Genomic DNA, 24922 nt, shown 5'->3' on the forward strand with positions numbered 1-24922 from the left:
AAGAGCAGCTGTAGGCACTACAGAAAATGTCCATCCATAAAAGAACTTTGAATATAGTGTCCAACGCATTTTTTTGTGTGTCTTGAAAATATCTGTCAAGTTCAGAGGCAAAGTACACATAGTCATCTCCCCTGGTGGAGATTTACATAGGAGCTTAAAGCCTACTGGTGCTATCAATTTCTGCTTCATTAAAAGAGGATGTAGGACAGCCTGTGGTGGATAGGAAGGTCCCAGCTCAGCTGATGGCTGATGCAAAATGGCCCTGTCTGGTGAAATTCTGGTTTTAAGACTTTTTAATCCCTAAGAAATTATTTCATAGATCTACTAAAACAGGTCATTCATTAAAAACTTGCAAAGTGTATTACGAAATAGATGCCAGAACAAGAGTTGCCCCGACAAAGAGAACAGGGAAAAGGTAGGACATACGCACGCACATGGCAGTGCGATCAGCACTGAAGAAGGGCTGGACCCAAGATCTGTATAAGTTAATCTCCCCTCCCCAACGGGGACCGCTAAGAGGTGCTGAGGAGGAGTATGTGAACGGGACAAGCATACAAAGTGTGCCCAGGATTGTCTCCTAGCCACCTGTTTGCAGCTCAGGGACTTTCTGAGCCCCAAACGGTGCCTTGTGTGGTGATGCAGGACAGAAAGATTTCTGCTCCTAAAGAATGCAGGGCACACAGGTCGTATCTGACTGTTCCTTACCTCCGCTCAGCGTAGACAGCGATGTTGGAGTTGTTAATGGCTCAGTACTCTCTGTGACTGGGGCAGATGTGATCAAGTCGTCTGTTGCTGTGACAGAATAATCTGTTGAAGTTTTGAGGAAAAAAGCAGTAGGAACAATGAATGATAATGAGCAAACATGAATATGAACCAGAATTAAATTTTTGGTTAAAATGATCTGGATTTGTCATTTTGCTAGAAAAGGGTGAAAATACAGGAAGCTTTGTTTCAGAGAGCAAACATGGACTTATCCCTTGTACTTCTACCTGAGCCTCTATCACCGCATAATACCATGATAAATAAATATTTTAAATTTAGATTTTTAAGCTTATTAGCTACTGGAGAATGAAGCAATGTATTCTAGCCCTCTTTATTAAATCTTCATTACATACACTTTCCATACAGTATGGCTTTCCCTTAGACTTACAATTGATTTTGCAACTATACCTTTGTCTTTGTAAGCTATGCTTAGGCTTCCTGGTGTAGATACTGCCTCAGTCTCTTCACTTACTGAAGTGGATGCAAAGGAGGGTGTTGAAGGGACTGTGAAAGAGTTGAGGAAATACATTATTGGAGAAAAACATCAATCAGTGATAGAAACTGGAGCTGATGATTGCTGATATGATTTTGATTATGTCCTTGAAGGAAAAGTGAATTGGATTGTAGCCTCTAAAATTTGGTAGTTTGAGTCAAAACTTCAAGTAAATAATTACTCAGGTAAGGTGATATTTTGTTAATATGATGATAAGGATCTAGGCAGCAGATCTGGGGGCTTAGGCAGCAGGCATTCAAGTGAACTTTCTGCTGATATTCTCCATAGGCAGCCCACAAAACAACTACAACGTGGTGTGCTTTACACTCTCCCATCATTAGTTCCTTGGTGAGAGACTCCAACAGGGATGAGTGGGAAAGTATGGAGAACCAGCTTCTGTACTGTGTCAAGTGGTGGCATCTCCCTCTTTAAGACTGGGAAAGAATTATCAAAGATTATTGAATCTTTAAAGGAAAGATGTCCCGTCTGATTTACTCATTGATTCTCTCCGCTTCCCAGTCAAAAGCACTGATATTTGGGCACTTTTGCTGATACCTAAATTACACAAATAGCAAAAGCAGCTTAAAGCTCCAAATTATTCATAATTACATATCTCCCAAACTTTGACAGCCCAATATTTTAGAAATGAAGGGTTTAGAAGCTGGATTCTTTCTTCACTGAGACAATTAGCAGTTGACTGATCTTAACCTTCATACAGTTATTGTAATCCTACCAATGTAATCTATTTTAAACAAACTTAAACACTATTATTATTATTAGATTTTATGGCATAGTGTCTGTTCTTACCTTCAGAGCTGTGCAAGGGATTTCTGGAGCTGAGGTACTACAGTCTCCTGTAAGTTGGGTGGGGGAAATGGATGATTCTGCAGTATTTTCAGAGGCTGTAAGGAGAAGGAAGAAACATGGAAATGAGAGGGAAAGAGCATTCAGGTAAGGCTGAATGACTGAAATCAGCTCTTGATGAATTTAATTGCCTTCAGGCTTTCTGGAAAAGGGAGCCTGTGTATTATTTGTTTCCACATCCACTGACATGGCTCAGAAATGGATCTTCACGTTAATGCTTTGCATTACAAGCACCAAAAAAGTTTCAGACTTCTTTCACTGGGAGTGAGAAAAGCAAAAGGAGTGTGAGAAGCAAAAATAGAAATGAGTGTTTTAACTTGGCAGTAACATTTATTGGTATATAGTTTCCGAACACTGCAACGGGGCATGTTTTGTCAACTTTGTTAAGTTCAAAAAGTGAAATAACAAAGGGCATTCTGGTTCTGTAGAGGGAAATGTTTATTACAGCTGTTCCTGGCTTATCCGACTGAAAGTCTTTCTCCCAGAGGTACAGTAGTCATTGGAGGAAGGAGGGAGAGGCTGTCAGGACTGACACTGATATACAGCATCTGTTTTTCCTGCAATTCTCCGCCGGATCTCCTTGCCCTGTGGAGCATCACCATTAGCAGGTGGGAGCCATGCCGAAGAGAGGAGGGAGGCTGGAGGGAGAGCCAGCTCTCTCATCCCCAGCTCGCTGGGCTGAGCCTGCGACATCCTGGGCCACAGGTTGGGAGAGGCTGAATCTGAGCTGAGAAATCCTCAGGAGGGAGTACAGGACCTGCTGTTCATTGTGGACTGGCTTGACAAGAAAGCCCAAGCCTGGAGGCTTAGAAATTGTTTAGAATCCACATAGGTAATGTTATAAATGGTGAGAAACATGGACTGGGTGGCTTTTTCCTGAGTCACGCTTCTTAAAGAAATAAAAATGATTTCCTTCAGATTCTGTGGTTCGAATTCTGCACCGTTCAGCTTCCCCTGAAGCAGGCTTTGCCTGTAGCATTTGCAGCTCCCGACTGGAGTAGCGGTAGCAGTGTTAGTGACAGCCTGCCCATGCTGCCAGAAAGCCAGCGGGTTGGTACCAAGCAGATGAAGTTCATAGACAAGCATCAGCTGCACTGAGAGACGGCGATTTTGCAACATTTCTTGGCATCGCCACTGACGTCCCCTCCTAACCAAAACTTATAACCATGTTTTTCTAACATGCTGCATGTTGTGCAAATGCCCTTTACCTGTCTGCAGCGTAGTCAGGATTTCTGATGTCTTGCTTTCCTCCGTGACGGCGGTGGAAGCAAAGGAGGCACCTGTGCTACCTGAGGAGGCTATAAGTATGAGAAATGAAATGGTTGCAAGTAGCAATTAAAAGCACAAGTGTGATTTGAGGAGCTTGTGACTTGCTTTAGGTCTCAGGCTCGATAAAAACCTGTGTTATCAGTCTGCTAAATAACTGGGGAGGGAGAGGTCCAACTGAGGGAGATGAGCGCAAATGCCTGGCTGGGCTCCTTAAAGTTTTTGGAGTTTTTATGAATCTTGGACACACAAAATCACAATGATCTGGACACTTTTGCTTTACAAAATTGTAAGTGTAGTATTTATAGCTACAAGCTCAGAGGTAGTAATCATTAAATGCATATATTCCTAATATGTCCTGACAGCCTGATATTTTTCAAGTGAAGATGTAAGGGCATTGTTCCTTCACAGAGATGTTTAATTTGTAGTTGTCTGCTGTGAATATTTTACAGATTTACATGGTCACATCTTAATTCAGCTGAAAAACCCAAATTAACGGAATATTTGTTCTAAATAGCACTTGCAAAATGGCTGTTCTTACCTTTATAAACTGTGGTTGGGATTTCGGGAGCCGATGTGGCAGTTTCCTCTGTGATGACAGTGGATGCAGAAGACGTAACTGAGGTCAAGAGAAAGTTGAGGAAATACAAAGAAGAGGAGAGACTGGCAGCAATTAGGAGTGAACATGTGAACTGAAATCTTGATGAAAGTAAGTAGACAGGGGCTTTGCAGACAGTGAGTCAATGCATAGCCTTTTATTTTTGCTGAAAAAAAGACTTTCACCTTCATTTAATATTTAATAATAAGGATAGTAGATATTCCTGACTGCATTCTTTTACTACTAGAGATGCAATAGTCATTTGGAAAGGTGCAAAGTGGCCATGGTTAGGGGAAATAAAGAATGAGCTTTGTCTTGTGCTTTGGAAGTGACTTTCAACACGCAAGGGTGCCTCACCTTCCTCGAGGGTTGTCGAGGTCCCTGGAGCAGATGGTGTCTCAGCCCCTGCTGGGCTTGAGCTGGGTGCAGAGAAGGAATCTGCAGAGGTGGCTGGGGAGTGGGGAAATATGTTACTAAACAGAATCGCCTCCATGTAAAAGACAAGACATTTCAAGGATCTGTGAAATCATTAATACTTCAGGCTTCATGGAAAGGAAAGTCAGCTCCCTGGACTTTAACCTTCGGTAATGTGGCTCAGAAGAACATCTTCCAAGTAGTAATTATAAGTGAACTTGGGAGGCTGATGCAACCGGTGCACCTCTCAGCAGGGTATAAACACACCTTATTTCCATTCTACCTTTGCACTAACTTAAGAACTAGGAAAAATTAGGCAAGATTATTAAAAGAATTGAAGGTGAAGAAAATATCCAAGTAAGAGTGCCTCAGATGAACTGATTGTAAAGATTTCACCATACACACATGCAGTCTTGATAATTGTATATGCAGGCAGGCTTAATCACATGCCCGTTTTCCCTCCAACCACATTTTCCTATGAAAATGGAGATGGTGGTGGCCATTGGCTCTTCCAAGGCTAATTACATGCAGAGCTACTAAACATTTTTACTGAATTCCCAATGTTCCTCCTGTCTGCTCTAAACAAATCAGATATATCACTCAAAATTTCCGCACATGACATTTGCAGTTTGTTTTTTTCCCTTGCCTTTGCCAGCAGAAGTCAGGGGTTCTGCGGTAGGTGTCACAACAGTGCTGTCTGTGGAAAATGTTGATGCAGAAATGGAAGTTTGGGACTTCTCTGAGGATGCTGGAAGTTAGAGGAAATAAATTATTAGAGAACTGTAGGAATGGTCATGAGAACTGAGACACTGGTGAAATAATTTAGACACCAGGTTTTGTGCAGCACTGGGTTAATGCACTAGACCTTAACTTCTGGTAGTGCGAGTGAGATTTCTGTCGAATAACGGCAGTTCTACATGAACTTCAGAGATATTTGCCAGTGGTGCCATCAGTGCAGAAATAGATGTGCAGAACATGCAGGAACAGTTCAGGGCTACTACGATGTGTTTTTGTGGGTTCAGTCTTGAGGAGAAGTGATTTTGGGAACCAGTCTTTCATTTCTGTGCTACATATGATAGAAAACTGGATTTTAGCACCCAGTCCTCTGTGGCTGTGTATTATGAAAAGCATAATTAACTTAACGCTTAAAAACCCCAGGAAACATGAGTAAAGTCTGTACTTTAAGGTTTCCAGGGTGCTATGATTATTTCAGGAACAGTAAAAAAAACAGGAGTCAGAAACTTAGACCTGGAGTGTTAAGACTTGTCTTATATTTTCCCTAATTATTAGTAAATGAGTGGCAAATATAGTTCCTACGAGCTATCCAAAGAACAGAAATAATGTTACAGTGGATGAATAAATAGTAATTTGGAGCAATAACTAGTAATTCAGAGCACGTACCTTTCTAGAATACTGTCTGCCAAGGAGCTGTAATCACATGATTTTTGAGTTAAAAATTAGTCTCTGAGCATTTAGGGAGACCGTGAAGAGCTAACGGACTTATGCCTCAAAAGCCCTGCCCTACCTGATGGTGCAACTGTGGAGCGTGCCACAGCTGTGAGCATCAAAAAAAAGCAAAAATTTACTTTTATTGTGCAGTTATTTATATTGCTTCAAAATAGGCTGCTTCTAGCTATGCAATCTTTGATTTCTGTTATGTTTATGACAAGAGTATTAGTTTTTATTTTCAATTCAGACATGCCTGGTTCACATCTGGATGTGCTTCTATCTCCTCTTAACTGGTTGCCTTTCTTATCTTGGGAACGGCCTGTAATCAGATGTTGACTAAAGTGGTCCTGAACTACCTTCTCTTCACCATTTTCATACTCAGTGCTTGCTGCTACCAATCTTGGTATTTTGTCCAGGACATCCTTTTTTTCCTTGATCATGCAGACCAGCCTAAATACAAGGAGCTGCCACGTGCACACATTTCAGCTCTAGTCTGATTTCCAAGCTCTGCTGTGATGTTTCTTGCATTTATGGTCAACAGGAAAACCCAAAGACATTTTTAAGAGCGTGTAACTTATTTTTTTTTACCTGAACAGATGACGCTGACATCCTCATTGTGTCCACAGTTATGTGTGCTCCAGCCGGCGTGCTGACAGTCCCACAGGTAAGATTCAGTTCCTCTACACTGCACATCATCCAGGTGGATGTCGTCTCTGCCAGGGCCAAAGTAAGACTGTCCCAAGACAGAGACAACTTGACCGCAATCAAGTTGTCTGCATACAACACTGCCACTCTTCATACTGAAGTCATCATCACAGACTGTCCCCCATTTGCCTTCATGGTAAACTTCAACCCTCCCGGTGCATCGGTCCCCTCCAGATACCAGTCGCAGTTGTGGCTCTTCTGAAACTAAAGCAAAAACTGGCAGGTAAACATCTCAATTTGTTTATTTCCAGGGTATCTAAACTTCTTACATCTAAGCCTGCATCCCCATCTGTGCAGGGATGGGCTGCCCAGTGTTTCTGTGTCCCCAGTAGCCGGGGCTTACTGGGGAACGCCTGCAGTGCACAAAGCAGTACAGGGCAGGGAGCTGAACAGCAGAGCCCAAATCAGTGTGGTTAATTCAGCCCTGTTCACATGGCTCTGCTGCGTACAGGACCCAATCTATCGCAGTAGGTTATCGTTGGCTGTGCTGGTGAGATAACCAGCTCACCCAGAGCTGGCTCATGTAACTCTACAGGTGTGCCCGCTATGCTTACACTCAGGAGTGTGTCTCACCCTCTTACCTTTGGGTTTAAATTTGTCTTTTATCCATGTTGAAAATTTCTTCCATAGTGAGTTTTGGTCTCCATTTGCTGAGTCTTCCGGTGAGTTCCACCACAGACCACTTGCTGTGGCAGATAAGAAAACATATTAGCATTGATGTAACATATCACAATTCTAGGTATATTGTATGTTTTGCTGTGAGATGGTACCCGGTATGTGTTGATACAGAGTTGGATACAGTAAGTGTTGGTATGTGGTGTGTTTTCAAAGCAATCCTGTGGTTCCTCCCTGTGTCTGGAAGGACATGCTCATTTCCTCATAGTTCAGTGGAAGACGGCTGTAGAGGACCTTATTTCATGGCAGCACAAAGAGCGAAGGGATCTGACCCCAGAAATCCTCATGTACATCCTTCACCTTCAGTGAAGACATGGGCTTCTGGGAGCTGAGCTCTGCCAGATTTCACTGGGGCAGTAGAAAGGGTTACTTACCTTTGCCATGTGTGGTTACCACAGTAGCAGGGGAGGCTGTGGACCATTTGTCTGTGCAGACCGTGACAGTTGTTTCGGCTGACAGCCCAGCATGTTAGCGTAAATCTTTGCAAATGCCTGCTCAGGTCTGCATGGGAAGCCCAACTTTGTCTAACTCTGCAGTGAAGAATATACTATATACTGCTCAAGGTATTTAAAAATAGATGTTTGATTAAACCAGACCATGGCATCATGGTTCAGATACCAGGGGATGAAATGATCTTCCAAAACAGGATACAAACCTGTGGTCTGGTAGTGTGGTTTTGATAATTTGTAGTTTTAGTCACATAAATATATTTGAAAATCTACTTGTATTCACTGAAAGGAAAAAGGACTTAGGCTGCCAGGGGTCAAAGCAATGTTTTCAAATGGCAGCTTTTAAAAATAATATCCTTGCTCTTTCAGAATTAGCATGCTCCGAAGAGCTGTGCCTGATTCAATCACTAAAATCAGGAGAAATTTCATTTGGGGATTTTTTTTCTTTTTTTTCAAATTGGCATTTGATCTTCAGACACTCACTTTCACAGACTTTTACTTTAGTGATACTAAAGTCTTGGGTATGCAAGACAAGATCCTAAGTGATTTTTCCAGTCAAAGTTAATCCAGTCTACATCAGGTCGAATCAAAGACAAAAGTGAACCTATAGAATAAGGACAAAGCTTATAGAGTTGCTGAAGTGCTGGGATTTGACCGCCTTCTTGAAATGCAGCTTAGTCCTCTCTGATGCTGAACTTCCCTCTGGATTGCCTTTGCTCTTCTCTTATAAATAATTCGATATAACCAATCCCTTAATCTACACTCCATGAAATTATCTCTTTTTGTAAGGGATTGACAAGACTTTATTCATAGTGTCCATGCTGATAATTAAATATCAAAGTATCTCAATCAAACTAGCAAGATTATAAGGAAGGTTTGGGGTTATTGTTGTTTGAAGTTTGAAGGAACATGGCACTGCAGTAAAGTATATTTCCATCTGGGACTGGCAGGCTGCTCTGTGTTTCTTTTTCTCTCTTTCTCTACATTTTTAAATGTACAGTATAGAAGAATTGAAATTCAAAACTAGAACATTAGAAGAAGAATGTTTAGAGAACAACTTCCCCAAATTATTCCCCTCACAGAAGAGAAACAAAGAAAATATTCTTCAGCACCTTCAGTTTTGGAATATAACCTATGGATTTGATCTGAATCTTTGAATTAGAAGATAAATTAAATCAACAATTTTATGGTACAAAGCTTGTCAGTAATATTCTAGGAGACTCTTTGCCACCACTTCCCAGCAAGCCAGTCTGTATTAGTAACTAATTCTGTCTGTAACATTTCCCTGCAGGCATGAAAATATTTTAGACACAGTACCTGGTTCAGATAGAAGAGTAGCACTTAACAGCAGCAACCAAGTGAGACTCACTTGAAGGTCCATTTTCATTGCGGTTGTCTCTTCTAACCTGATGCAGTTTCAGAATTTATAATAAATGAGTTCTGGTCTACCCCAAAGGTGTGTGCTGTGCAATTTGATCTTTCTTCCTGGACTTCCAGATCAATGCCAAGGAAGTGATTTACTGAGTATTTTCATTTCACAGGGTACATCCAGACATCCGGATAAGTAGATCCAGATCATGGTGCTGTTCCGGACTGGCTACCAAGATCTTCCCAAACACTCCCCAGGCGCCTTTGTGGCCGTGTGTTGATGATGTGGTTGTTCCAGGAAGCAATGATTTACTTTTGGAGATTAGGCTGTTTGGTAAGGATTCTCATACCACCAGTTAAGTCAATTTCCAATTTACAACCATACTAAACCAGATTAAATTGGTGTGAGGATTGTGCCAAAAGAAGATTAGCATCCTAAAAATGTCAGGAAAGTCTCAACCAAATTCTCTCTGTCCACTACAGATCACTCCTCTAAGAAACAATTTCTATGCTTTTTCGTATTTCTCTGACTCCTTTTTAACCTGGGACTAGATCCCTCCAGCATGTTTCAGATCTGCAGTTCTCTCTCTCTCTCACTTGCAGCCTACAGAGCAATAAAACGGCTGCAAGAGATATTGGCCAAGGCATGGTTGGGTAAGAAGAACTGTTTCGGGGGGTAGATAAGTAGGGCTAAACTACAGCAACCAAGGAAATGGAGCAAGATAGGGCCAGAGAGTGCTAAATTAAGCTAAAACTGTGCAAGTCAAGAAATCTACGTAAAAACAGAGGGGCATGACCAGCTGCTATGCTCTGTTCTGGGGAAGACCAGTATAGACTGAAGTCATGGGGCCCTATGCCATGATCTACACTGATTTGCTGTAATCCCCAAGAAAATGGTGAGCACCGATGGAGCACAGTAGGGAAAATCCAAATGATCCTTATGAGCCATGAGGTTGCTGACAGGAATTAGTCACCTTCCATACTTTACAGTAACCACAAATGCTAGACAAGATGAAGACTCCACTGACAATTTATGTCCTGCTCTCCATCTACCAGTTTCACGGCTGGTATGTTTCTGATCAAACCAGACTGAGATTGTCCCCTTGTCTTCAAAGGGCAAGCACACATGCTATCTGACAGTCCTGTGTGTTACATCCCTCGTAAACATAGACTGCACAGAGCCTAAGGAAGTGGAGCCTTTGTCTGTTAGGACCTATGAGACATGCTTTTGGGTCTGTGAGATATTACACAAAAGAGTCGAGGCACAACATATTTTTCAGGTGAAGAGGAGAAACTAGAAACAGGTTTTTATTCTACTGGCAAGAGATATGTGATCATAGGATGAGAGGCAGAAGATATTGCAGTGCCAGTATAAATACAAATTAATAAAGGACTATGAGAAAGCATGAAAAAAAGTCATCATGAAGAGGAAATATACAACAGGTCATGCTGGAGATTAACCTTTGCCACCTGTTTTCATGGTATCTTTTCAGATTAGGTGACTTGCATGAAAAAAGGGGAATCCCACCTAGAAAGGCTGGATTGGAAGGATGAATCCCATCCTGTACAGCTGGAAAAGATTTGCTTCTAGCAAAGCCATGGATCGAGCAGGATCCCTCCAGCCACACAATCTTCTCCCTGGCATGAGGTGGTGGTGTCAACACCACTGTGGCCTCTGATACCCCAAAGGATGCCTCCAGCTCTACCTCGCTCTGTACTGTCAGGGAGAAGATGGGTCTCAGCTAGAGAGAGAAAAAAAGCAAAGCTAAATTTTCTTAGCTGATTAAAAAATGAACATCAATTCTTTCTTTCCGCGAATGCTTTTCTTATTTTCTTAGCACAGTACGATGTGTGATATCTATCTAGATATCCATGTTCTTACCTTCACAATACCTGCTTGAGCAAAACCAATCAAGTCAAGTATCTAAACTCCTAGTTCTGCGTGTGGGTATTACTTGAATTCAGTGTCATTTCCTGAAGTGACTAAGTGGCTTTATGGTAGATCCTTATCAGTATATCTCTATCCACATAGCTCTAAGCTGGGCCTGAACAGTACGGTATGCACCAGCTTCCTTTCCTGGCAGCAATTAAGCTATTTTATACAAACATTTTTCACTTTTGAATGAAAAAGAAATTTTAGAAATAGTCCAAAACTCCAACTGAAATCTCATTAAGGTTTTATTCTCAAAACAATGATGAACAATTTTGTTTTATCTTGTGATTTGACCCAGATCTAAGTGCTCTGGATTTAAAGATTTGGATCTGAACAAAGTCACGTAGAAGCCACAGAAGTCTGATATGCATGTGCCATTTCAATGCACTTCATATCCATCTTATAACGAAAGTATTTCTTTGGCTGCTGCTGAACTTTCAATAATATTCTCTCTAGGAAGTGTAGAGTCCTGTAGAAATAGCTAATGTGTCAGTCTGGTGGCTCAGCTAAACAGTGCTCAGCAGTAAAGCTACTTGTCCAAGAAATCCCATGCAGCAGGAGCATGGGTGTTAATGGAGAGAGCGGACATAATTCACGTTGTCTAGTTGTAGGCATATAATCTATTTATAAACTAAGCTCTTAATCAGTGGCATTTCAGTGCACCTCTATTTGGAGCCTCGATATAGGGATAGGAAAATATGGGGAACATGGCTGAATGCAAATGTCTTGACTATGAACAAGCATCAAGATTTGCTTTTTCAGCATTCCTCAGTCTTTTATAAAACAGGTCCCAAAGAAGACATTAGTCCCAGCGGACATGCGGAGGGCTGAGGACTCCACTACCCAGCTCTTGCCTAGTGAGGCTGGATCTCACCTTAGGCTATTTTACACCATATCTAAGAAGTAACGGTGGTAGGTGCGAATGCTAGCAGGGGCAGAAGATTTGTACAGCTAATCTGTAGTGACAGATGACAAAGAATGACCGGCCTCCACATTAAACATTGCAGCTCCCGTCATGGACATTGAAGGTGCCATTGGAAAGGAGGTGGTAAGACTTCAGTCCAAAGCTAAGCAAGCAGACTAATCCTGTGTGGCAAGAAGCAGCAGTGATGACAGTAGGGCTGACTTTTGCGGTCTTGGAATAGCAAAGCTATTTCCCAGAACATCTTCTTAAAGAAATCTATCGAAATTCGCTCATAGAAAACAAAGAGTGTTTGTCTGTAGTGAAATAGCTTTATGCTGGAGGTTGGGTGTTAAGCTTTCCTCACGGAATGCTGGAGCTTTGCTGCACTGGCAATACTGCCTTTCCCTGGAAATAGCTTCTTCCAGCTTTTTCTAATACGTATGGATTTCAGAGTGTATTTTGTATTGTGAAATATGAACACACAGAGGTACATATATTTGTATATGTGACATATTCTCCATAGGACACCTTCTGCTAAGGGGCAAGTTCTCCATGAAGCCGTGCTGCTCTGCAGCTCTGACCAGCCAACTTCTCCAGCATTTGCAAACAGAAGCAAGCTCACCAAAGGCATTTAAACATCTGATTTTCATGGAAAATTAGTGTTGTAATTTCCATGAGGATCTGAGTCTGAGATAGTTTAAGGGGCTAAAAGCAATGGGAAAATGCAAAGCTGTTCTGGAGGCTCCCACCACCGGAGGGCAGTGAGGCACTGTCCTTAGGCAGTGAGCCCAGCTCTGGGTAAGATGGTCTAACAACACAGTGCTTTTGTAAGGCCCCAAAAGAGGCCTCCACTTCAGCAAATACCATGAAAAGCAAGCAGAGGTGAAAATAAATATGTGCAAAAGAGACAGCTACAAACAGCAGGACCGTTGTTTCCATTCCTTGCCTGTCTCCTGCCAAGGTTGGAGGATATGTCTCTGCCCAAATGGAGAGCAGGAGAAACTCTGGCCCACCTCAGGCATCCATCTATTTCATCTTCCCTTGCAGCTCTTCACTCATTATCACTTAGAGAGGTTATAAACCGTGACACCTGATAGCTCTTATATCTAATATTTGTAAAGAATTTCACTGAAGTATCTCTGAAGGAATAAACGAGGGCTGACTGCCTTTCTCCTATACTTGTGTTTCTTGTACAAATACCTATTTGTATTTCTTCTTCCCTGAAAAAAAGAAATTACTAATGTGTATGAACTCATAAAATGGTGCACTTTTTTCCGTGCTATAGTAATGTATTTGTTATTTCTTTAAATACACTTACTGCACTTTTGAGAAGACTTCTTATGTGACAAACCCCATTTTTTGCTGAACCCATCGTGTTCCCAACAGTCTGGTAATGGCCATGTCCAGTACCCTGCCATAGTGGAGGTGTTTGCAGTGCCATACAGAAACAGCCCCAGCAGCTCTCAGCTAGTGGGGCTGAGGGACCAGCGTGCCGAAACCTGGATCCCCACACAAGTGAACTCATCTGCCCCTTCAGGGGATGTCTCCCTGGGGAGACAAGGGAAATACTTCTCTCAGGTCACGAAACACCTTTGGTAAGGACCTGCTTAGCTGTTTAAAAAATAGTGTCTTTTGAAGCGTGATGAAAAATGATTTAGTTAAATATAATAAGCAGAAGCCAAAACATGGACTTCAGAAGAAATGTCATGCTTTGTTTCATCGGTTTTACCTTTTGTTTCTAAAAGCAGAGAAGAAGGACCAACTTCAAAGGAACTTTTGAGACCTTCAAGATGTACATGTAAATGAAGGTTCCTTATTTTTTCTACTTTGAAGAACACCTGGAAACAAACATGGGAATGAAATAATATGTTGCCAAAGAGCGGCAAGGTGGAAAAGATGCACAAGGAAAAGTGAGCCAGCAGAGGAGCCAAAGACTGCCTTTTTTTCTACTTTTCCCAGCCCCAATCCCTGCCGCCTCAGGGGCAGCAGAATTACCTGATAACAGCAGTCCTTGTCCTGCGTACACAGATATCTCTGCACGCCTGAGGTTATCAGGGGCTGGGTGCAATCTCTGTGCAACAAAGGATGATGAATAGCTGTTGTACAGCTTTGTGGTATGATTTGCATTTGGAAATGTAATATTCTGTTGAGGTTTGGAGACCCTGGGTATGTGCCTGGTTGCTTGCTCCTATTAAGGCGCATGATGTTGTATATTCACTGCTGCTGTTACCCATGCCATCTATGTGATGCTGTGTAGTGCCCTAATAAGCTGTCCAGACATATTCTGAATTATAATTAAAATGTGTATTCTTTCAATGCATTCCTTCTTCGTGTTTTCTCTCTGCCCAATGCATTCCTTTTTCGTGTTTTCTCTCTGCCAGCCATTCCACTAAACTCAACCCCAATAAGTTCTGAAGTGAAAGGTATTTTTGCACACTGAAGAATGTATAGAGAAAAGGGCAAAGCCCAGGTGAAGTAAATCACATCCTCAATAACATAACCTTCAAACAGGTTCCTTGCATTTATGGTGAATTTATTGGTAAAGCAAAGTGGAAACTTTACATGTGAAGCCATCTTCCATGGACAAAACTGAGTATTGAGTGCTGGGTCCAGCTTCCAGGTCCCAGAGGAGAATGGCCTTGGGATAAGGATGTCACCGTCCAGCCTCTGGAAGCCCCAGTCCACCCCTGTGAATCCTGTGAGGGAAAATCTTTGTCAGAGATGAAGGCTCTGCCAATGTAAATGAGTATCGGTGGTCTTTGCTCCGCACACAGTAGGACAGGTCATTTCATCCTGTCACCCAGCTAAGGCTTTGTGTCAACACAGGTTGCTTATCTTGGCGTGTGCTGCATTCTTGCAGCTTTTCCTGCTTTTCACGTGGACAATGGTGTAGTCTTAATAAAGAGGTTTTCTCAGCTTCTAGCGAATCCTTTCGATGTCAGCAGGTACCATGGGTAGGGGTCACCCAGAGTACCACCAGTGCCAGGTGACTGTCTCCAGCACCCTTTAAGCATTTGTTATCACAAAAATGGAAGTGGCCTTCTAGTGCATTGGGGGTGCTAGGGAGTGAGGCGTGACTAATATTGCCTTTAAATTTCTTTTAAGTAGATTTTGATACTACAATCAATGCAATAAGAAACGGGGATTGAAGTGCACAGTCTAACCAAATGCTAACTCCGTCAAAGTCCGATTCCTTCAAGAAATAAGATCCATTTATGAAAGCTACATTGCTATTTAGAGCTTTATCTCCTGAGAGTTTGGGAAACTAACAATTTCTCAGGATTTTGATTCAGAGACATCTCTACATAAGAATCATCAATACATTACTGGTTAAAAAGTGCACAGAGACAACACAAAACCAGCACATAAATGGCCAAACCCCAACCCAGTCAACTCGCAAGTCATCAAAGGTCAAATCACAGAAGAGGAGAGAGGAGTACCCTGAGCCAATGTTTCCACTGATTTTGATTAATTGACTCCTTCTGATACTCTTTCTCATGAGTAGTGTTCAATTAAGGAAAAAAATTGATTAGGGAAATTCACAAATGCTTCTCTGGAGAAAACACTGGGAGTTGTGCCTGCATAAAACTCAAGGATTTTTTATGCGATATTAGAGCCCTAGTAGAGGACTTCAGCAGGGCCCTTGCATGGTTCCTGCTGTCCATCAGCCTCAGTGACACCTCGGAGAGAGCAAAGAGAATGGGTCTGGCACTTGGATTTTCCTCAGGAAATTAATGTAGCAATGCTCTGGGTCTTGATTCATAAGGTAGCTGAATATACTAGACGTAGGTGCAAAGCTGCATCGAATTTTGGTACATATTTACTGGAAATAATAATGATAAATAGAACTGGTGCTGGCCTAACTTTGTTTTATTAGTTACTAAAGAAAGATGATGAAAAGAGTAATTAACAAAATAAGGAAGATGAATTAGTAGAGAAAATAAACAACAGGAAACAATCAGGATAACTACATCAATTAATTAGGGAAAACTTTCTTCTCTGTATGAATCCTCAGCAGCTCGGATGTAAGAGGAAAAAAGTGCACATAAAGAGATGTGTAGATCTTTTTTGTCTGTACGCTGATATTTTCCACAGTGCAGGCTTGCACATGTGAGGCTGGGCAAACACACATGCAATATGGGAGCTATTAAGTGACCAGCAAGGAGTGCTTCAGTGGGACATCTTGGAGTGGCACCTTCTCCTGCCCACGCGCCTGTCTGTGAAAAAGCAGATATCCTATTTAACTGTGACATTTTGGGCAACTAATGCAGTTAGAGACTTGGTATGGAAAAAAAGAAGGATGAGTAGGAAGCAATGTGACACAATGGAAGCATTTATTACTTATTTATGGTATCTTATAACCACATCAGTCAATACATGTGCCTTAGGTATGTAGGGGAAACATTTCTGACTATCCTACTCCATGTATTAATGTGAATTGTGCTGAATCTCTAGTCATGAAAATGTTTCTGCTGGATCAATCTGCTTGTAATCAGGCTTTTTTTTCAGTTTATTTGAATACCTGGTTGTTTCCAAGCATGAGGAGAGAATTAAAGCACAAGACTGCTGGATTTCCAACAGAATGCATATAAAGTGAGATTACTGCAGGAAAGACTTATTGTTAGATGTATTATATAAATATATTATTTTCTAAAGAGTGTTTTAACGTAAACAAACAACACTGTTAGCTAAGGTAAAAAGGCATGGGGTGATGGGAGAATAACACAAACACTACTGGTCTGAGGAGCTGTGCTCTGCAAGAGAGGAGACTGTCAGGGATGTAATGTGGACCAAGTCTACCTCTGCAACGGAGGACATCTGGCTTCCCTTTTCTGATTCCAGATTGTGGAATCCTGTGTCGATCAAGATGACAAAGTTTGTCTCACAGTTTTCTTACTCGGTACATCAATCCTAGTGGACTCTATAGAGCGAAGAGAATAGAAATGGTTTGTATTCTGCTACTTGAACTAAACGTCAAGAACATTAGTCACAAAATACTCAGCCTTGTGAATCTCAGGTAATTAGCAGATGAAATCACTGAGACTTTGAGTTAGATATAGATAAAATTCATTGGAAAGAAGCTTTCCTTGTCAATCCTCACTGAGAAATCCAGTTCTCATGGAGACTGGGGATCTGTAAGGTGAAAGTGCCTGCTAAGATTTCTTGTAGATGCCTCAGCAATTTACCAGGCTTAAGGTAATGTACATCTTCATCCCCTTTCTTTGTTCTGCAGACCCTGTAAGAACAACCAAAGAGAAAAGTGATGAGTTGAGCTGGCAAATAGGTATGAGATTCGTATTTGTTAGGTCTCAAATAGTCCACAGAAGTGTAGCAAGGAATTATTTTCCATCATGGGCTTAACTCCTAATGATTTTTCAGCTATACTTCGAAATGCACCTTATGGGAAATTCCTGAAATGAAAAAAATAAAGCAGCAAGTACCTGAACAGACAGCATTGGCATCTTCATTGTGGCCACAGTTATGTCTTGACTATCCGTTGTGGGAGCATTGCCACACATAAGCTTCATACCCTCAGCACTGCACATCATCCAGGAAAATAACTCCAGAACCTTCCCCAAACCGGGCAGCTCCTGGTGCTGAGGCGGGCTGCCCACACCCAACCTGTCAGCAGATGACCTGAGCATCACTAATATCCCAGAAATCATGGCAGACTGTTCCCCAGTGTCCTTTGTAAAAAAGTTCAACATGTCCCTCACATTGATTTCTGCCATTCTCCAGCCACAGAGATATTTCTAGCAAGGAAAGAGCAGAAGTAAATTACACACTGCCCTGACTCTAACCTTACACTTGTACCAGCTGCAGGTGCTGGTTTTGGCTGGCGTAGAGTTAATTTTCTTCACAGTAGTTAGTATGGGGCTATGTTTTGGATTTGTGCTGGAAACAGTGTTGATAACACAAGGCTGTTTTTCATTATTGCTGAGCAGTGCGTACCCAGAGTCAAGGCCTTTTCTGCTCCTCACCCCACCCCACCAGCGAGCAGGCTGGGGGTGCACAAGGAGTTGGGAGGGGACACAGCCGGGACAGCTGACCCCAACTGCCCAAAGGGATATTCCAGACCATAGGACGTCATGCTCAGCATATAAAGCTGGGGGAAGAAGAAGGAAGGGAGGGACGTTGGGAGTTACGGCGTTTGTCTTCCCAAGTCACTGTTACGCGTGATGGAGCCCTGCTTTCCTGGAGGCGGCTGAACCCCTGCCTGCCGATGGGAAGCGGTGAATGAATTCCTTGTTTTGCTTTGCTTGCGTGTGTGGCTTTTGCTTTACCTATCAAACTGTCTTTATCTTAACCCACGAGTTTTCTCACTTTTACCCTTCCGATTCTCTCCCCCACCCCACCGAGGGGGAGTGAGCGAGCGGCTGCGTGGGGCTTAGTTGCCAGCTGGGGTTACATCATGACAAGCAGGTCCGCATTGCAAAAAGGACAAGACTTGAGAAAAAGCTATTCTGCAGAAAAGGGCCATTCATGCAGCCTGACATTGTACTTGGAGCAGGCAAACACGCCTCTGATGGTACGCTGTACTTGCACCCTAATTAAACAATAAGATAACAGAGGTCGGATGTTTGTAAGAACGATGGAAGTGGCCATTTGCTCCGTGCAGGTTCAGTGAATCTTGGAGCAGCACAACACTTTAAGGAAGGCTGTGTTCCCTGAGAATGACTTCTAGAGAGTCTAAGCTGGCACACGTGAGGGACACTTTGCCCTTCTGTGATGAATTTCTGAAAGTATCAAAGTGATTTGCTAAGCAGTAAGATAGGCTAAGGGAGTCGAATTTTAATTCAGTGATAAGTTCTGAATTGCACACCTTACACTCCTTTTCAAGGTCGTTTCCCAACACTTGAGTCCTCCATAATCATCTACATCATTTGATGAACTATAGTGTGGCACTTTCCCAACCTCTTTGAATAAATGTTCTTTTTCCCTTTGTATCAAACAAAAGCAAAATGTATTTCCCAGTAAATACCCAATTCTTGGAATGATCAGCTAAAGAAATGATGACTCACCAGATGTCCTGTCTCCTCTAGAAGCTGTGGATTAGAAATATGAAAATATGAACAACATGAAAATTGTTATCTTAGCAGCTTCAGTTGTGTTTCAGAAGAAATTCATTAATTAATTGCCAGCAGCAGAACAAACACTACAACAGACCTTTGTGATACCTTGTGGCAACTGGGGAGAACTTTGTACCTCAGTCTGCTCTCTGTAAGTGGTGAGGAGCCTCTCTCTTATATTGTCTAATTTGTTCTAAAACTAAATTACTTTTTAATAACCTGTCTTTAACTACCTTAATCAAGACAAAGATTTTAGCTCGTGCTGAAAAGCCAGAGTGAGAGTTTATTCTTTAGGAATGGCTTCTAAGTTAAAAAAACCCAACCAACCAACCAACCAACCAAAACAAACCAGTTAAAGATGATGTTCTGGAGAGGCACAGGAAGGGTTCAGTTTGAACACACACAAATCCAAATATCTGTGCTATAGCTGGTGGTATCTGATTACTTTAGAATTCTTATGGGAGTAACGCTCCTGTGAAACCCAAAGTGCGAAGTGTTTACCAAGCCACTTCCTCCTCCAGTATCCTCCACAAAACAACACATCTCCTTTCTACACTCCCATCAATGTTTCTGACTTGCCACCAGTAGTATATTCTGAGCATCCCAGACCAGAAGGCCTTTCCCGAACATACAACACCAGCTCTTGCCACCAGTAACCACCCCTGAAGCATGTGGAGGAGAACAGAGAGAGGCAATCGGGCTCTCGGTTCACTTCTGCCTTCACTGTGCTTCTCTTGTGTCGCACCCTGACAGCTCTGCTGGCTTTGTTGCTATAAGCCTTGTCTCAGGCTGATGATTAGATTTGCAATTTACACAATTCACAATTTTACATAAATAAAATCATGCCAAATGTACCTGAGCAAAGCACACTGGCATCTTCTCTGTGCCCACAGTTATGTGTTGAACATCCTGTATGAGAGCATTCCCACAGGTAGGATTCATTTCCATGGCACTGCACATCATCCAGGAAAATGTTGCTTGATCCTGGAATGAAATGTTCATTTCGCAGTGCAGAGAGCTTTTCCACATCCCGGCTGTCTGCACACGACCTGCACATCATTTACGTCCCAGAAGTCATCACTGACTGTCCCCCAGCTTCCTTTGTAATAGACTTCGATGACCTTCACATCTGTTTCTACTGTTTATCAACCTTGTGGACGCTTCTGTGAAAGAGAAGAGTGAAGGAAATATGACTTTGTAGGTTGCCAAACCACTAAGTTAAAATTCTGGCGTAGTTCTGGAGCTGATTCAGTATATCACAGTGGCTATTGGATTCTCTCCTGGCCTTTCCTCTGCAGGGAAGGTGGAGAGAGAAATTTGATTAGTGCTGGCAGACCCAGTGTCATTGTGGGGCAATTTGCGGTCACTTGGTTTTTCCTGGGTCACTGAACCAAAGATCCCCTGCTTGGGCCACGCAGATGTTCACAGTTACCTAAATCAGGTTTTCATTCCCAGCTGAATACTGGTTATGAAATTAATAGTAATGAAAGAAATGACCTATGTTAGATAAATACTAGTGGGTATTTATCTATTGTTATATTAACAATGAAGTATTAAAATTAGTAAGGCAGAATCAAGGTTTTACTCATCAAGACAAGGGTGACCAAGAGATGAGGTTAATCAAGACAAAGCAACACAATGTGACCATGACTTTCTTATAACTAAATTCTCTTTTCTCCTTGCATTTTAATATCACTTAAGGGCCCTTGAGTTTCATTAGAAAGTGGAAAAAATCTCTTAGATTTTTTTGTATGTGTTAGGTAACTACCCAACAGATAAAATGAAAAATGCTGTTTTATGCAACGCCTTTTCTTTTTTAAGACTTTGGACTTTTAGCAACCTGGTCCAGTGAAGAAGTTTTTCCCACATAAAAAGTCCCATCCTTTCAGTACTCTGGCAAACTAGATATACATTTCAGTTTCAATTATTAATTCTTCTTAAAGATTAAAAATCCATGTTTAGCCTCATGAAAACCATGTAAATCAGTATTACTGCTTTCGTTGTGATCGTAATATACTATATTTTAAGAAGTTCTTCTCATGCATACACTACTGAAGAAACTAAATAAGACGTAAATTGGTAATAATTTAAACAGGAAGTTGCTTATGCTGGGAAAATTATTTCAAGACAGAAATGGTTGAATAAATATGAAATTGAAATTGCCAGGTATTTCAGTTCCCATAGAAGCTGTGAGAGGAGGGAGCAGACAAAATACACATTTTAGCAATCACAGTTTTTGTAAAATTAACTGTATTTTTCGAACAGATTCTTCACTGAGAGAGTGGTCGGTCACTGGAACAGGCTGCCCCGGGAAGTGGTCATGGCACCAAGCCTGTCAGAGTTCAAGGAGCATCTGGATGGCACTCTTAGTCATATGTTTAGTTTTAGGTAGTCCTGCGAGGAGCAGGGGGTTGGACTCGATGATCCTTATGGATCCCTTCCAACTCGAGATGTTCTATGATTCTATGATAATACTTCACCTTTCTTTGCAAAACCTATTTTTGTTTCAGAAAGTGTTCAGCAACGGGCTAATTAAGCGCTTTGTAATACATGCGTTCTGAAGGTGACAAAAATGATGAGACATGAGATTATGAGCTGACTTTCCTTGCTAGCAACTTGAAAATCAATGGAGAACAGGATAAGACTTTGCAGCTTTTTTACCATCTGACAGTTGCCAAGGTTAAATCTGGGTAAGGACCTAGAACGGCCAGAAGTCTGAGCATGGCACTTACTTCTTCAGAGGGATCTGACACAGCCCTGGTTCCTTCTTGTTGCTCCCTGCCCCTGGGCTGCAAAAGAGTCGTGACTCTAAACCTTTGGATTTGGTTTATCCTGATTATCTCACTCAAATAAATAACCTGCAGGCATTCAATAGAAGCTTTGTCAAGGTGAGGCATGTGGGATTAGGACCTTAAGTTCATGAAAAGTCTCCTGTGTGAAAGCTTGTTGGTTCTGCAAGGGCGGAATGTGCCTTGGGATTGCTTTTTGGTGCTCCTCCCTAGTCTTGGTAGTAAGCAAATAGAATTGTTTAATACAGATTACAGGTGATTAAAATAATGTGATGGTAGGATAAAAGTATTGGATGGACTCTGAGTGACACTGATTAAAATGCTCTAGAAGTTTTTGAATCTTAGCTGGATGGAAGTTTGCAATGTCAAATATTGATAAAAAAAAAAGAGGGAAGTTCTCTGTGTAGGACAGAGCCTTGTTACTGGCAAGAGAGCCACAATGCTGTTGAGAAAAGGGTTTTCTAGTTCAGGGGAGCACTTTTCAGTTTGACAAAATTAAAAAATTAATTGTGACTTTTCTTGATGAAGCAAGGATATTAGCGTGTACATGAGCAAAATGACACTGGCATTGCGGCAACTGCCACACTTCTCTCTATACACCCCCTGTGAGAACATTCCCACAGATAGGTCCCATTCCTTCTGCACTGCACATCATCCATGACAATATTTCTTGGGCTGTGACTAAAGGTGACATCTCCTGAAGATGATACAGCATGTCCACAAACCTGCTGGTTACAGACAACTTCTGTATCATTTATGTCCCAGAAATCATCACCAATGGTCCCCCAGGTTCCTTTGTAAAATATTTCAATATTCCCTTCACACTGGTTTCATCTGTTCGCCAACCTCACTGACATTTCTTTGAAAGAAAAAAGAGAATTTCCCTGAAGCTGGGCACTTCATGGATAGACAGAACCAGAGACTTACGCAGGTTGGAAGGGACCTCCAGAGGTCTCTGGTCCAGCCCCTGTGTGAAGCAGGTCTAAAGCGGGTTGTTCTGGGTGATGTCTATGAAACCATTAAATACCTCCAAGAATGGAGATCCCACAGGTCCTCTGGGTCCCTGTTCCAGTGTTTGACCACCTCATGGTAAAAAAATTATTTTCCTTTATATTTAAGTGAGATTTCCTAAGTTCTGACTTGTTGCCTCTTGTCCTATTGCTGTGCATCTGTGAGAAGAGCCTGGCTCCATCTTCTCTGTGCCCTCCCAGTAGGTGACTGTAGGTGGCAATAAAAACTCCCCTTCGCACTCTTAAGACTGACCAAGCCCAAGTCCATCGGCATCTCCTTGTATATCTTGTACTCCAGCCCCCTGAACATCTTGATGACCCTTTGCTGGACTTGCTGCAGGATGCCCTTGCCTCTCTTGTACAGGGAAGCCACACTCTTGTACTGGACGCGGTGCTACAAATCTGTCTCCCCGGTGCTGAGTAGAGGGGAAGGATCACCTCTTTTGACCCGCTGGCAATGCTCAAAGGGCACATTGTTGGCTCATGGTCAACTTGCTGTCCACCAGGAATCCCAGATCCTTTCCTGCAGCGTGGTTGTCTATCCAGCTGGCTCTCCGCCTCTACTGCTGCGCTTCATAATCTTACCTGATACTTACTGTCAAAGATATTCTTTGCTAAGGAGAATTAAGGTGGTACAAAGCAGGTTAGAAGAGGGACTTGTATGCCATTCTCATTTCACTAGTTACCTATGAACACACATTTTCAACCTGCTTAGATGCTCCTGCTTGTCAGGGTCCCTGGGGCAAGGCCGTGCTCCTAAAGCACATACGTACAAGACAGTGATATTCTGGAGTAATTCACTCTCTGCAGCACAGGATCCACAGCAGTACTGCTCTGAGTAAACATGAGGTGTGAACTTTCATGTAACTCTGTACATACAAAGTCAACCCTAATTTAACCTGACTTAACATTTAGACGGATGTAATTTGGGGAAGTTCTTGACTTTATTCTCTGTTAAGCACTGACAGAACAGAAAAGCTGGTCATCTGTCTGGTACCTGGGCTACACTGGTGTATTATCTTACAGGGAAGTCACATCCAACACGAAGACAGCAATGTCCAGACTTTTCAGTTAAAATCTATCAGTGTTTTTAACTGTACAAATTCAGTTCTAAAACATCGAAACATGTTGATATTAAAGGCGATGACACAAATTTAAGTTTACCTGTTGCTTCAGATCCTGTGTAAGCTGTGAATGAAAAAAGTAGGTCACTTCTAGGTGGAGTTTTCAGTCACTGCAGTTAACAACTACATCTATCAATGAAATGTTATATTGCACATTCTGCTGAAAATATTACTGAAACAGTAAGAAGCAGATTAATGCACCTTGTGTCAGGACTATTACACAGGTCTACAACAGAAGTCAGACCAGTTCTGAAATACATTAGCTTATGACTGTAGGGGAAAATAGGAATTTTTAAAGTGTTAGTGATAAAAAAATGGTATAAAGGAGCCAATGTAGTCACTAGAGAAAAAACCCAAGGTAATCAAAATAAAAACAAGGGATCTGATTTGTTAAGGTTTGAGTACTACAGAGGAAATGTTGCTGGAAGGTAGAAATGTTGCGAGAAACTGAAAAAGCAGCGATGGCTAATATTTCTCTTTTAATGATTGCTTGCTGGCTTTCAGAAAACTCAGGTTAATGAGGAAACTCAGGCAGGCTGCAGTGAAAAGAGAAAAGCTAGGTCTAGGCTATTCTCTGAAGGACATCAGTGACTCAGTCAAGTCCAAGGATGTCTCATAGTGTATAAATTCAGGGTACAAATTTTCTTGTAGGCCTGTTGTTAACAGGTACAGTTCAGTGCAGTATAGGTGATATTATTACTATTAACTAGTAAAGGATGAGGACAGATTGCTGTACAAAGAGCTCAGTTTATCCATGTCCAAACAGGCTGTTGCTCCCAGTGACTGCATGGGGCCACTCTTTATTTCACCTCTAGCACAACGACACCTCTGTGTTAAAATTTTTGAAGGTGTGCCATGCCAGGTGACTCAAAAATCAATCTGGACCTGCCCTCTGCATCTGCACAGGCATTTCTCCCTGGGATGACTCCATTTGCTGACGTGGTGGTTGCAAGATAACCAAGCATCGAAGGAAATTCTACATGATGGGGGGAGTAGGAAATATTGGGTGATATTGACTGAACAGTTTTACTTCACCTGGTAATTCTCTT

At 42.0% G+C, this 24922-nt stretch overlaps 1 protein-coding gene across 1 annotated transcript in view; it reads right to left on the reverse strand.

Moving 5' to 3' along the window:
• The window catches only part of CUZD1 (CUB and zona pellucida like domains 1), a 35617-nt gene extending 28008 nt beyond the window's left edge, over nucleotides 1-7609 (reverse strand). Inside the window, exons 1-5 of the mRNA XM_050899084.1 lie at nucleotides 7601-7609; nucleotides 6435-6579; nucleotides 3927-4004; nucleotides 3328-3417; nucleotides 706-807 (exon numbers count right to left, since the gene is read on the reverse strand). Of these exons, the coding sequence (XP_050755041.1) occupies nucleotides 706-807; nucleotides 3328-3417; nucleotides 3927-4004; nucleotides 6435-6579; nucleotides 7601-7609 (424 nt within the window). The remainder of the gene's footprint in view (nucleotides 1-705; nucleotides 808-3327; nucleotides 3418-3926; nucleotides 4005-6434; nucleotides 6580-7600) is intronic.
• Between the last annotated feature and the right edge of the window lie 17313 nt (nucleotides 7610-24922).

Source organism: Gymnogyps californianus, chromosome 6 (genome assembly GCF_018139145.2).
Source record: "Gymnogyps californianus isolate 813 chromosome 6, ASM1813914v2, whole genome shotgun sequence".
Lineage (NCBI taxonomy): Eukaryota > Metazoa > Chordata > Aves > Accipitriformes > Cathartidae > Gymnogyps > Gymnogyps californianus.